Raw genomic sequence first — 13,926 nt, 5'->3', positions numbered from 1 at the left:
TCATTGGAGGAAATTGGATGGACAGCGTAAGCGCTGGTCTCGAATGATAAAATAGCAACAAAAAAAGGAGGAGGAGGAAAACAGGAGCATGACGCGCGCGCACCATCAGTGTGCCAACAGCAGCCGCGCGGATGCTGCCACGGAACGGAGCTGATTATTCATCTGTTGTAGTAAACACGTTTTCGTCATCAGGACAAGCGCTGCGCGCATTCCTCAGCAGGGTTTGCGCACATCCAACAGTCAATTTCTTTCCAGCTCTGCGTGAGAGCGCACATCCCCGCGCACCTCTGTCCTGGAGGAAACCTTTAAAGCCATGTGGTGCTGAAGGGTCTCCTCTGAATTCAGATCACTAGAAAAATATGGAGCAGCGTCTCTACAAACTAGAATCCAGAAACATGGACTCGTGTTTGAGGCGACTAAAGCTGGAACTGGTGAGTCCACGTTGTGCTACTCCTGCAATTGAAGGCAAACATGAGGGAGGCTGCTTTCATAATTTCATGCAATAACATCATAATATTTCTTTTTCTACCCTCATGTATCTAGCTTTCAGCTAAAAAGAAAATAGCATGCAGAGATAGGTTCTACTCTGTCCGGCATTTGGGACAGATGTTTAAGCTCTCTAAGCTTCACATCTTCTCTGTCAGATGGTCTTGTCCGGTTTTTCCATCTTCCTTCCAGATTTATCACATTTAAATTTGTTAATATATTAGTTTTGTAGGTTTTTTTATTATTATTATCATTATTATTATGTGAACCTATAAATAATGATTAATTGTTCATTCTTTACCTTCAGTTCTTCCATTTTGAGGTGTTGAAATAAATCAAGTGTAACCTGGACCCTCGTGGCCAGAACGACAGATTTACAAGAGCCATTTTTTCTGGCTCAGGCTCCTCTTGGAATCATTTTCAAAGCAGACTGACCCCCCCCCCCCCCCCCCCCCCCCATCCCTCTGTCCAGCCACAGAAAAACCTTTGCAAGGCTGCGCTTTCGCAGCATAATCTGACTTCATGAATGGCTGCTCCAAATTGGCCACGTGTCTGGAGTGGCTCTCAGAGTTTTAGAGGACTTAATGCCGATGCCAAGAGGACGTGCTGTGTTGTGGCTGCCACCTTGGAGTTTAGTAACATTACAGATAAAGTGTCCCGCCATGCAGAGGATCAAACAGGAGAACTGAGAGCAGATGCCATTTAGAAAGCCAAGGCGGTGTCTTTGTGTGTGCATCCTGTGGGGCTCAGTCTGTTCAGAGGCGAAGCAGTCCATGTTCCAATGCTGTCAGTTTTCTTTCTTCTGTGATGATTTTCATCCTGTACTCACAGGAGATGGGTAGATGCTGTAGCAGACATCCCGGCATTTATCAAGCAAGTTACAGCTGTCATGCAGAGATCACAGCTTCTGTTTGATGCACTTTAAAGGAGCACATCTTGTTTTGCTTGTGTTGGTCTAATTCATAATGACATACATCCAACAAACGTATTTTGGCTAAAATTGTTTTAGGACTTTGGTAATCAGACTAGCAGACATTTATTTTTCTTTGTGTTACTTAATGTCTCATTCCAATCATCTTTTGATAAATTGTAAAAGCGTTCCCAGTGGTCTTTTAATTACGATAATGCCATTTTTTTGTCAAAATCGAAAAACCGGTCGTTGTCTAGGACATAGTTTCTGCAGAGCAGCAGCAGTTCATTAGAAATTCACCTCTGAGTTGTGGGTGGGGCCATTAATGCGGAGTAAGCCTGTCTTCATTCCCTGTCATCCATCTGCTCACAGGCTCTCCCATTAACTTACAGCCTCTCACAACCACAACCAAACATTAGCGGTGCAACAAAAATGGCGAGCAATTTTAGAGCTATCCTGCTGTACAGTTTTGATCCAGATGTCAACTTAGACAAGGAAAACAAAGACGTACACAGATCTATATATCTGCAAGTGGATGCATCAGAATAGAGTAAAGCAGAAAATTTGTAGCCTGCCAATTGTAGCTTCTATGTCACAGCCACAAGCTTTTTTCAACAGCTTTTTTTCTGATGCTCCTGATTCACAACAATTTGAATAAAGAAATACTCTTTAAAGTTATTTTATATATATATATATATATACAGTGTCTCTTCCACTATCAGAAAAACAGCACAAGAACATGTTAAAGTCACCAAAAACATATTTTTCATTGAGTGGGTCTTTAATCTATGAATTGTCTATGAATCTACGAGATGTCTATATAAAAAAATCCATACTGGAAACACATAAATGTGCTCTGTTGACCCTAAATGAGGTCAAAAAGTTGTAGAAGTACCATCCATAGTGCTTCTGTGTTAGGACCAAAAAAGAAGCCAGGAATCTCACTGCAGAGTTTATGTTTAAAAAGAGGCAATTTCAGTTTATTTACTGCAGACTCCAAAATCATGCTAGATCTTGTGTAACCATTTATCTTTTTCTGTCTGGTTTACTTGTCTCTGCAGAAGATAACATTTTTCTGTAGCTCTTGTGTAAAATGAGGACTAAACCTGATGTGGGTGGCCAAGAAAGAGGTCAAATTTTAATAGTAATGGAAAAATATCAAATGTGCGGACAAAAAAATTTAGAAAAAAAATGTAAAGAGATATAGAAATACATTTAAAATGAAAGATTTGAGCAGCATTTTACGGAGTCTGGAACACTCATCCTTTGCTGCATTTATTTATGTGAACTGTCCGAAGCAGTGGGTCAACCTATAGTGAAAATTATTTAATTTGTGTTGAAATAAGATTATAACTTCTACATTTCATTTAAAACTTGCATAAGATATTAGAAATAACTAATCAAAAGTAATACAAAATGGACATGTGGTGAAATTTCAGGTTTGTGCCGATACTTTGTAGCTGGCAGACAGAGGCTCATGCCTCTGTGTTAACTGCTGACCACATCCAGCACTGCAGAAATTTGCCGCTGACAGACAAGTTCAGAAGCACGTTCTCCGTTTATGTCTTTCCGGTGTTTCTCAGGAGTCTGTCAACATGAATTTGCTTCCTGTTTAAACAGTGCTTTATGGAAATCTTGGTACTGTGATGGCAACAATAGAGTATTTTTATAGCATATTGGTGACTCATGATTTTTGCAACAGACAAAGAGTCGAGCAAAAAGAAAGCTTAAGCTCTTCCTGCCTACTTGAAGCTGAAAATACAATCACAGACGTGCCTTTGACTCACGTCTGGAAGTGGGGCTCACACCTGCGTTTCAGACAGTGAAACCCGCACAGATCTTTTGATAGCAGCAGACTGATCTCACTTCAGCAGAGCTTCTTTATTACTTTCACACCTGAGGGGAATTTCAAACCCAGCTGTCACTGAGGAATTCAACGCCGAAGCCTGTAAACATGAAGTCATGAAATCCCCAGGAAAAACACACAAGAGTCCGACCCTCCAAAGAGTTTCATATTATTCCCCTATCTCTGAACACTGGAATAGAAATTACAAAACACAGCAGCGGTTCAACTTTGAGCTCATTTGTTTTAAGCCTCCCTCGCTGCTCCTGTTCTCCAAACAGCCCTTCCTTCCCTTCAGCTAAAATTGGCCCAAGGCTTAAAGGCAGCTGCAGGGTTTATGTGGGTGATCATTGTGTTTGAGATGGAGCCGCAAACCTGCGACAAAGCCTGCTTGAAACCGTGGACCTGCACACATTTTACAGTTGGCAAACACAAACGGTGCATGCTGCTGCAGCTCCGACCATACGTTCACTAAGAAATATTACTTCAGTTAGTATCATAGTTATACACTCACCAGAACATTTTGTTGCAAGACAAGCAGTTCGATTTTGAAAAACAATCAGTGAAAATAGCCAAAAGGACCTGGCTGCAGACATCCATGTTCAGAGGTCCTCAACCGCAACCAGAAGTCCCTCCACAATTTCCACTTCAGTGATGTCTTGTCTGCATCCAGGTCCCTCTCAAAATTGCAGGAATCAACCCACAGCAGTAAAAATCTGCAGCTTGCCCAAAAAAATGTGTTAAAATGTATGTATATATACAGTATATGCAAGAGATTTAAATTAGAAAGCTAATTTCTGTCATTTCTTCCTATGGTTTCTTTCAAGCTGAATATTTCCTGTTTTCAGTTCCTTACAATTAGAAAATTCATACAGAAAACACTATTAAAACTAAATCTTATTAAGTAAAAAACAATTTATTTTCCCCCCAAATTTTTTTTTCCTGTTTTGCAATAAAAATAATAGGGTTTTCAACAGCAAAATCGTCGTTTAAGAAAATGTCATAGTGACTGCAAATTCTTTCTTAAAATAAGAATTCTTGGTAATATCTTTTAACTCAATTGGAGTATTTTTTTTATTTATTTTGCTTGTTTAAAGAAAACATTTCAGATTTTAGGAATTTTTAGCCCATTTTTATAGGGCCTGTTTTTGCAGTGCATCCCATGCTTTTCCATAAAAAGAAAAGGTGCACAGCATGTATGCTGCTCATCTCATCCCTTCTCAGCAGTCACCACCACTTCTGTCAAGAAGTGACTCTTCTACTTTACACCGATTCCAATGTGAGAGTGGGCCAAAGAGTCTGACGTCCGCAGCCCACACACAAGACGCTGACGTCAACTCTCACACCATTTACATATAGGAGCTACTGCTTCCAAAGGAGATTTGTGGCCAGAAAGACAACAGATCTGACACTGTCTCCATAGATCTGCCAAAGAAGATGATATGGACGGTAATCGTCTTGTGCCTCCCACAGCAGCAGCCAGCATCCTTTCTGATTGCACAAATGAGTTCTTGCAGGAAATGAGTGATTAAACCACCTCCCTGTCTCTGAAAAAGGGCGTCAGGGAGTCTTTGCCGGAGAGCAGGTTCTAGATGCTGGGAACGATTGGGTCTAAATGACTCGGTTTTAAAGAGGAGGTTGACGTAATTTGTTGTTTATCCTCTGATCTCTGAGTTACTTTCACTGTTAATCGACTGCCCTTTGAGATATTTCTCATTCGATCAGAAAAAAAACTAGCAATCACTCTGGAAACAAGACTTCCCTTTGTGCTAGGTACTCCTGAAAGATAACAGTGATTATAATTATTTTGAAGGAAAAAGCACCCAAAGTCACATGTAGCTACTGCTAAAGTTTGTGGGAAAAAAACATATGTGACATTTGGGACAATGCACTGGCAGGCATGCCTCGATTAACTCCATTTAAAATCAGATAAAACAACACATCTCTCATCAAAACTTACAAATATGTGTCAAATTTGAATGTAAATGCAAAGAGCAGAGTGACCTTGTGTTGGAAGTTAAAGTCCCGCTCTAATCATCTTTAGATCTATTCTAAAAGGGTTCCCAGTGGTCTTTCAATTATGATTATGCTGTTTTAGCCTAAATTTAAAAAGTAAAGTTTCACCTTCTTGGACATAGTTTCAGCAGTAGTTCATCAGAAATTCACCTCTGAGTTGTGGACGGACCTTTTGGTGCAGCATAAGCCCGTCCCCACTTCCCGTCATCCATTTGTTTTTGTGCTCTCCCACTAGCTCATACATGTTAAATATACCAAAAACACAATTTTCATCCCATTTGTATGAATTACAGTCTCTCAACACATGAACAAACCCTAAAACTAAGCCAAAAATCTAAAAAGAAAGCTTTAATGAATAAGAAAATCAAAGGAAGAAAAAAAAAATCACAGAACTTGACACACAGCTTTTTTTTGCTAAAGATAAATCTGCCCCGCTACAGAGTGTGACCCTGGGGGCAGTTTGGAGCAAACAGCCGCCACATTAATGTTCCTTACCAAAGAAGCATTCATTGCCTTGTGCACAGTAACTCATTTCTTTTAATGACTGTTTGGCAGATCTGCTGCTCCACTGATTGTGAGGTTCATTGCCGTTCACAGCAGTCCAGACACAGAGACCTTCTCTGTGTCCCGGGGACAGAGGCTCCGTTCCTGTCCTTGACCCACACAGCCCCACCATTCATTTTTAATGAGGAATTCAGGTGGAGGGACGAGGGAGGGCACTGTATATGCAGCTACTGGCCGACGCCTTCCAGACAGGAAGACTTTTTGGTTCTGATAACCTTGGATTTTCCTCCTTCCTCCAACCAAATAACAAACAACAACAGTGAAATCCTATGTTTCCAAACCAAAAAGAGCAGTCTTTTAGATTTGTGTGTTTACATTTCTCTTAATTTTACACCAGATCAGTAAATTCAACACAAAAGCACACATAAAGAAACCGTCTGCTTCATGGACAATTTTTGCATGCATGGATGTGTTCGCTCTGTGTTCACTCAGCCATTGGTTTTTTTCTTCATCACTGACAGACGTGACATTAAGGCACAGATGTATATTTCAACACACAGCAGCGGAGGAGCATTGATTTATTTATAGAATAGTTTAATCAAATCCCTTCTTGAATGTGTTTGTAAACTAGATGCACCGTAAAATCCAATCCAATCAAATTCTTTCTTTTTTAACACCCAGAAGACCTGAACAAGTTTCCATTAAGCCTTAATTTGATTCTGCCAGCCTTGTTATTAAACGCTGAAGTAGTCCATCTTTGATAGGTAATGTGCATGTTTGGCTGGTTCTACAGCCAGAAAAAATAGTGGTGAAAGAAGAGGGTAGGGACTGGAGACAATGCATTGTCTTTCTTGCACTTTAATATTTCTTTTCTTGACCTTTTCATTTAAAATTAAAATCAAACCAGATAAAAATACTTGAAGCTTAAGTTAGATGAGAATATTTGGTTGTATAAAAATACTGATTCTTCTGGGAAGTATTTCCATTCTGTGCAGTTTTATTTGTATCCAAGTTCCCTCATATTTCTTAGTTCAGGTCTGAGCTCAGTATGTCTGTGCAAACACCTCATGCCACCTGAGTCATGTTTGCTAGGTCTGTGTCCTCTGTGTCTTTGTCCTAATGAGGCCCTCGGATGATTCACGCATCAGACGTCAGGTTTTCTGCTTTTTTGTTTTCTAATCTGGGAATTTCCAGAAGGCATTTGTTTAAAGTCACCTTTGAGGCCTCCTTCATAAATGGCAAAATGCAAGTTGAGAGGCGTGACATATTTAGGCTAAAAGGTTCCGCTTGTAAATGGCAGTGCTGGACTGCCTGGAGTTAGTTGGACTAACCATTGACTACAGAGTCTGTGTTTTCCTCAGTGTAAGAAGATAAATAACTTAGTTTCATTTGGTGATGGGTAGCATCTGTATATAGAGGCAGTGCTGAAGTTGTTACGGGTTTTTCCATGTATAAATACGCACAGTTTCTACAGATTGCATAAGACTTCTTTCATATAATATTTCCAAAATATACAGAAGTGAAGGAGATTTCACCTGCAGCTCAGAGTGAAGTAAAAGTCAGAATGCAGGAAAATACTTGGGGGGGGGGGGGGGGGGGGTTACAGAAATATAGACACACTGTCTGACGATAACACCAAGTCTTGTATATATCGGAATAGAGCTGTGAAAGAAAACACCTGGAGCAAGATTCACAAGATTTGCACCTCTTCCACATTTTGCACCAAGCCTTTTCCAACTGTAGGTGGAAGAGTAGTTTAGTTCGTGCTGGTTTGCGGGGCCTTCCGTCCGTGAAACCAGGGTTCGAATCCAGGCTGCTCCCTATTCCCTTCTCTGCTTCTGTGCTGGTCTCAAACTTGGATAAATTGAGAGGGTTGTGTCAGGAAGGGCATCCGGCGTAAAACATAGTTAACCATGTGACTCATCCTCGAAAGAGAGGTTGTTTTGCTGTGGTGACCCCTGATGGGAAAAGCTGAAAGAGAAAGAAGGTGGAAGAGTAGTAAACAGTAGAAGAAGAAGAAGCCCCTCCATGCTTGTTATGTGTGAACATCATTGGCTAAATGTGTGTTCAACAATGCACGTTTAGTGCCCAGTGTGAACATAGCATTGGCACAGAAAAGAGAAAATTCCTGATCATATTCTTCTTTACAGCTTATATCAGGACACATACAATTAACAACTAAGGAAGTCAACCATATGTGGAAGGCAAAAAGACGGGGGACAACCTGATTGCTTTAATTACCAGTGCCATCACTGCCTAATTTCCAGTGCCAGCAGGGAGCTGTTAGGCTTTTGTTCCCAGCATGTGTGCTGATAGCCTTATCACCTGATCTTCCTGGTTATTCATGCCTTTATGCTCCCACTCAGCCATATGTCAGACAGACAAAGTGTTTAACCCTGTGTAAGTGTCAAGGAAGGTTCATGTGCCAGGATGTTACAGTTGTTCAAAATAATACAAAAAATTGTGATCGGTGGGTTTTATTTTGTTTTTTTTTTCTTCTCAATATGTTTGTTTTGTGACTTAATTGATCAAATTCATATAGTTTCCACACATTTAGGTTATAGAAGCTGGATTGTGTGGGGAAATTGTGTTTTCTAAAAAATTTTGGTTGCATGTGTGTATTTTCCCACGTAGATGCACACTTTGCATCAGTAATCCTCTCTTTAGAGTTGTGTATGGATCCCATGGTTTCAGATGCTGCACTGTCAGTTGTGCGACGCTGTCACTTTTCCCACCCAGGGTCAGCACATCCCCCCTCCTCCCCCCTCCCTGAAGATTACGTATCACAACCTGGTGTTTTTGCTCCCACACACACCTCCCACTTTTGTTCTAACATTGTCATCCATAATTAAATCTATCAACAGTTTTCTCTTTGACATCCAAACATATGGTGAGGTTCCCCCCCTTGTCTCCACCCACCATCCCTGCACTTCCAACTGACTCTCCCCGCTCCTCTTGCTGCTTTGCTTCTACCCTTTCTCATTGTCAGTCTGTCTCCGCATCAGCGAGCCTCCCCCTACCGCCGTTACCCCCACCCTTGTGTGGGGATTATAATCTAGCAGGCCAGTGCTGATTGGCTGTCAGGTGCAGTGATGACCCCCCATTGGAGGGGGTACATATAGGAGTCAGACGGATTGGTTTGAAAGTGGAAGGCTGGTAGAGTGTAAGTGAACCATAGCAGAGGTGCAGACAGAGACCCCTGAGACTCGTGTTTTCAGAAGGTAAGATTAGGGATTTTGCATTTCACCATAAAATAGGTGCCAGATATAATTTCTGATTCCAAGCTTGTTTTGATATAAATGTTCCATTTTGATTTGGTCTATTAGGGCGGTAATTTAACTGTTGAACTTTTTTTTTTCTTAACCGTTACCTGTGTGCTTCCGTTACATTTCCCACAGAAATCTTGTTTTTTCATAGGGATATAATAATTATAGAATTATTATAGATTTACTACCTTTAAAATGTACCTTTGCAAATTCTTGAAGACCCATTCCAATGAAAATTGTTTTTTTGGTGTTTTTAATATGTTCTTTCAGCATTTTTCTCATAATGGAGGACATGGATTACTTCTTTATTCAAATCATTGTAAATCAGCAGTAGCCGGAAACCTTTTGTTTAAAAAAAAGTTTGAGGATGTGATGTAAAACCTACAACAGCAAGCCACAAGCACCCTGCTCCGCTCCATTCAGATGCATCCACTTGCAGACAAATAGATCCTTTGTTTTCCTCATCTGAGCTGCTATCTGGCTCAAAACTGTACGGCTGGACAACATTGTTCACCATTGTTCTTGCACTTTAAATGTTATGTTGGAGTTGAGGGGCTGTAAGATGGAGGGAGAGAGCATAAACAAAGGGATGAGGAAAAACGGGGGAAGGCCTCTGCACCAACTGTCCTGCCCACAGAGGAAAATTTCTGTCCAACTCCTCCTGCTCTGCAAAAACTATATACTAGAAAACAACGGAGGTTTTTCAATTTTGGCTAACAACAGCATAATCATGTTTAAAAGGCCACTGGTAACGCTTTTAGGATAGATCAAAAGACGATCGGAGTGGGACTTTAAAGAACATGTAGAACAAGGGAAAGGCCTACTCCTCCAAGAGGAGACACAAATCAGGAAGCAGCGTTTTGGATTTCCTCTCTCACCTGGAATCAGTTAGTCCGAGCCATTTGACACTGGCTCCTGAATAGAGAAGAACCAAGAGAAAGCAATGGATACATGCTGAGCGTGTTGGAGATGAGTGAAAACACAGACCAAAAAAAGAAAATAGAAAATTGAAGAAGGGAGGAAGAAGTTAGATTTTTTTTTAAAACAGCCTGCTGTACAGCTGTCACTCGGGTCCTTTCATACGCTGACCATATGGGAAACCTGTTTGTTATCCAAACTAGATCACATGACCTTGGAGTTAACCAAAGTGCACAGCCTGATACCCATAAAAGAACCACAGAATGTTTTACCATTTCAGGTAGAAGTCAGTTACTTCTATAAATTGCTTTAATGAATTTATACTCATAATGTTCTTAATCGATGTTGGGTGATTTCTGATTTTACATCATAAAAAGATGGAAGCGAGTTGATTACTTTTAATTAGAGGAGATGGATTATGCTGCGGATCAATGACTTAGTCAGTTTGGGGACTTATTGGGCTTTTTTTTTCTCTACTTGCAGTTGTCCATGAAAGAAGCTGGAGATGGCCTCCATGCACAGATGAATTCGATGATGGGAGCCCTCCAGGAACTCAAGCTCCTTCAGGTCCAAACCGCTCTGGAAAGCCTCGACATTTCAGGACGACCCATTAACAGAGGAATGCCGCATCCAGCTCCTGCAGCTCCTTCTCACACACGAGCTGCAGCTTCAGCAGAGGAACGCAGCTCAAGTTTGAGACAAACAATGATGGATGAGCCCAGCCCATCTCCAATGCTAAGACCAAGGCTGTCTGTGGACAGCCCAAACTCCTCAAGCAGAGGTGATGAGATTTCTTCTCAAAGCAGGAGCAGCCTGGAAACCTCGTCTTCTTCAACATCCAGTCTAGAGAGTGAGTCTGAGAGTGAAGCAAGTCCAAGAAGTGCAAGAAATTCAAGAAGTGAGAATGACCTGGAGTCAATACCCAGAAGGTGGTCAGGATACACAGCTCCCCAGGTGGACTTCTGTGGACCAGTTGTTGGAAACCCGCCACCAGAACCTTACCTTCATTCAAAGACTCCTCGGGCAGCGCAGGTGATGGACCTGCCGGGAATCCTCTACAGCCTCTCCAGAGAAGGTCCTTCCTTGGACAGCGACTACTCTCAGGACAGTGCAGATGATGGCAGTGACTGGACGTCTTCTCTCATGAGCCGCAGTCGCAACCGTCAGCCCTTGGTGCTAGGTGACAACGTGTTTGCAGACCTCGTAGGCAACTGGTTGGACTTGCCTGAGGTGGAACGAGAGGAAGGAAAAAACAAAGAATGGAGAAAAAGGAGAGATGAGAGGACATTAGAAGGCAGCGTGGATAGACCAGACACGCCTGCACACCCCCTACGGCTGAGCCGCTCACAAGAGATCTGCAAGAAGTTCTCCCTCACCACCAACATCTTCAAGAAGTTCCTGCGCAGCGTCCGGCCGGACAGGGACAAACTCCTCAAGGAGAGACCGGGCTGGGTGGCTCCCGAGCTTCAAGAGGGGGATATTTTTAAACGACCAAAGAAAGTGGCTCCAAAAAATTCAAAAGGCAGCTTTTATTTGCCTTTCTGGGCAAACGGGCAGCAGGGCAAAGGCAGGCCATGTCCTGAGAGGAGCAGCCACCTTCAACTCTTTCCCCAATTCCAGCAACAGCCATTCACAGGGATTTATTTAGACAGGAGACAGCCAGACACTGGCTTGGAGAAAATGCAGCCCTTGTTTGACTATAACACAGCTGTGTGGGTGTAGGAGGGAGTCCTCAGCCAGAAGACTGTCACTTGTGTCAAACTGGCAGGTGCTGGTCAGTTGAGGGCGTGAAAAAAAGAAGTGAATGGATGAATGAGTGGAAAGTCTCGGGTACAATTACCTTCCAAAAGGAAACGCTGAACTTGGCACTCACCACATGGTCCTCCGGGGACTGAGAAGTTATCTGATCGTGGTTTTGTCCATCGGTCCCAAATGCTGGACTTTGTTTATCATGTGTATGAGTGCAGCATGTGATCATGTGTTTCTGTTATTGTTGTTTCAAATATTTTGAATTGATGCTGCAAGACCTATATTCAAGTTCCTGCACACATAAAGAGAAACTACAGGAGTGCTTGGTTGTTGTGGTACCATAAATGGTCAGTTTTTGATCAATTTTGATCAAATATCAACAATTTTAAACTAATGTGCAACAAGGCATGACAGATTACTCTTACTTCTCTGCATTTTTATGTTTTCGTGTGTACAATTCACCCAACTGTTGCTAGCAAGTGTTAAGTACGTGGGAACAGATTGAGGCTGTTTCAGAGCACACTGCCACCAAACCTTTGTAATCTTTTTAGAGTTTCCAAAAGTCTCAGAGACTCAGGTTTAACTGGACTCATCTCAATCCATTTGCTCAGGAAATAAAGCGTTAAAGCTGCCATAATTTATCCATATATGCAGCAATTGTGTAAGTAAATATATGCAATCTATGCTTTCTTTTGCTGTCAAAAATTCCTCATTGAAAGAAAAACTAAGCCCAATGTTTCTTTCTTTTAATTTAACTGCTTGTTTGCCTGTTGTTGTTTTTTTATTTTGTTAATTAACAGAAAAAAGGTTAATTTAATCAGAAAACTTGTTAAATAGATTTTAAATATTGATTGGTTCAGACTCAGCAACAACAGAGTGTCCATGAGTATTATAGTGCTTACTACAATGAGTGAAATGCTGTCCTCTCTGCCATGTGGTCACGGCAAATGGGGAAACAACTGTAAGTCCTCTGAGGTTGTTGCTGTGCAGACAGGGGCAGGGGTTAACATGGAGCTGCTCATCATGGGTACAGACTAACTGACCGCCATCTGGCGTACATTTATTACACAAAGCATGTTTGAAGCAGTACAAACGTTCAAAAAGAGCTTTGAATGCAGGATTAGGAGGATAACACTGGAGACTATGTATATATAGGGAGATTATTACTGAACAAGGTGGTGATACAGCTGAAATGACACATTTGGGGAAATGGACAGGGATTTTTTTATTCAGAATTCAGTTAACATGTTTGTACAGAGCTTTGTGTATATTTTTCATCAACCAAACGTGAGTAATATTTTCATTTTTTGGAGATCCCATGGCAAGGTATTCATCAATTTTGTACAAATGAATATGTCAAAATAACAGTCCTTTATTTAAAAAAATAATGCCAGGGCAGTTATTTATTTCTTCTAATAATCTGGTTAATTTAACACAAACAGCACAATACCAGCTAAAGTCAACGCCACTTTCTCAGGATAGCAAGCAACACTGCCCACTGTCACCCAGAATGCTTTGTGTCTGAAAGAAGACCACTCTTATGCAAGAACAATCTCTGAACTCATTTTAAAAATGCATTCCATAACATCCTTAATGCTGTTCCGGATGAACAAACCCAGCCAGCAAGGGGTTAGGCCGCGGATCTCTTTTAATGTCTTGGCCAGCTGATGCACATGGTGCCATGTCAGTATTCAGGTCAACACTTTCTGCATGTTCAGAGGTTCCACACAAACACACACATATGGAGTTGACACAGTCAAGCCACAGTTATTTCTGTTTTTTTCAATTGAATCTGTCACTTAAGTGTAGTTTCCTGCACCATTGTGGATGTTTTTCATTAGGGTTCTGCAAACCTTTAGTAGTTTTTATGACATGTGCACTGTAAAACTGTCGATGACTCTTTGTAAATTAAATCTCTTTACAAAGAAAGAAATATTCTGTCTCCTCACTGAAAATGGCTGTCAAGTTGTAGTCTGTATTCACTTTGAACACACAACACGTGTAAGTGCAAAACAAAAAAGTACGATGTAGAACCATGAAGAAGACTTCAACAAATATCTGAAGCTACGTGCACACTGGGCATTTGAGAACGTGCTAAAAGTAGACTCAAGAAACTTCGTAAAGCCCGTGCTGTTCAAACTGGCTGAACCTTTTTTCTTCAATGATTTGTGATCTTCACTGGTGTCCATGGATTACATGAAGTCTTTCCACCTTTATCCACCTTTGTCATGGTA

The 13,926-nt window shown here is 41.3% G+C and overlaps 1 protein-coding gene across 2 annotated transcripts; it reads left to right on the top strand.

The window, feature by feature from the left end:
* On the top strand, window positions 1-13,625 carry fam212b (family with sequence similarity 212 member B). 2 transcript variants are annotated; one of them, XM_004068774.4, is made up of 2 exons: window positions 1-431; window positions 10,427-13,625. In XM_004068774.4, the coding sequence occupies exons 1-2, from the start codon at window positions 360-362 to the stop codon at window positions 11,663-11,665; spliced, it is 1,311 nt and encodes a 436-aa protein (XP_004068822.1). In that variant the 5' UTR covers window positions 1-359; the 3' UTR covers window positions 11,666-13,625. The 2 variants fall into 2 exon arrangements, with proteins under 2 accessions (XP_004068822.1, XP_020558858.1); XM_020703199.2 differs by lacking the exon at window positions 1-431 and adding an exon at window positions 8,557-8,980.
* The last annotated feature ends 301 nt before the right edge of the window (window positions 13,626-13,926 follow it).

This window comes from Oryzias latipes, chromosome 5, assembly GCF_002234675.1.
Source record: "Oryzias latipes chromosome 5, ASM223467v1".
In the NCBI taxonomy this organism is placed as follows: Eukaryota; Metazoa; Chordata; class Actinopteri; order Beloniformes; family Adrianichthyidae; genus Oryzias; species Oryzias latipes.
This window is presented reverse-complemented; position numbering and strand designations above follow the sequence as displayed.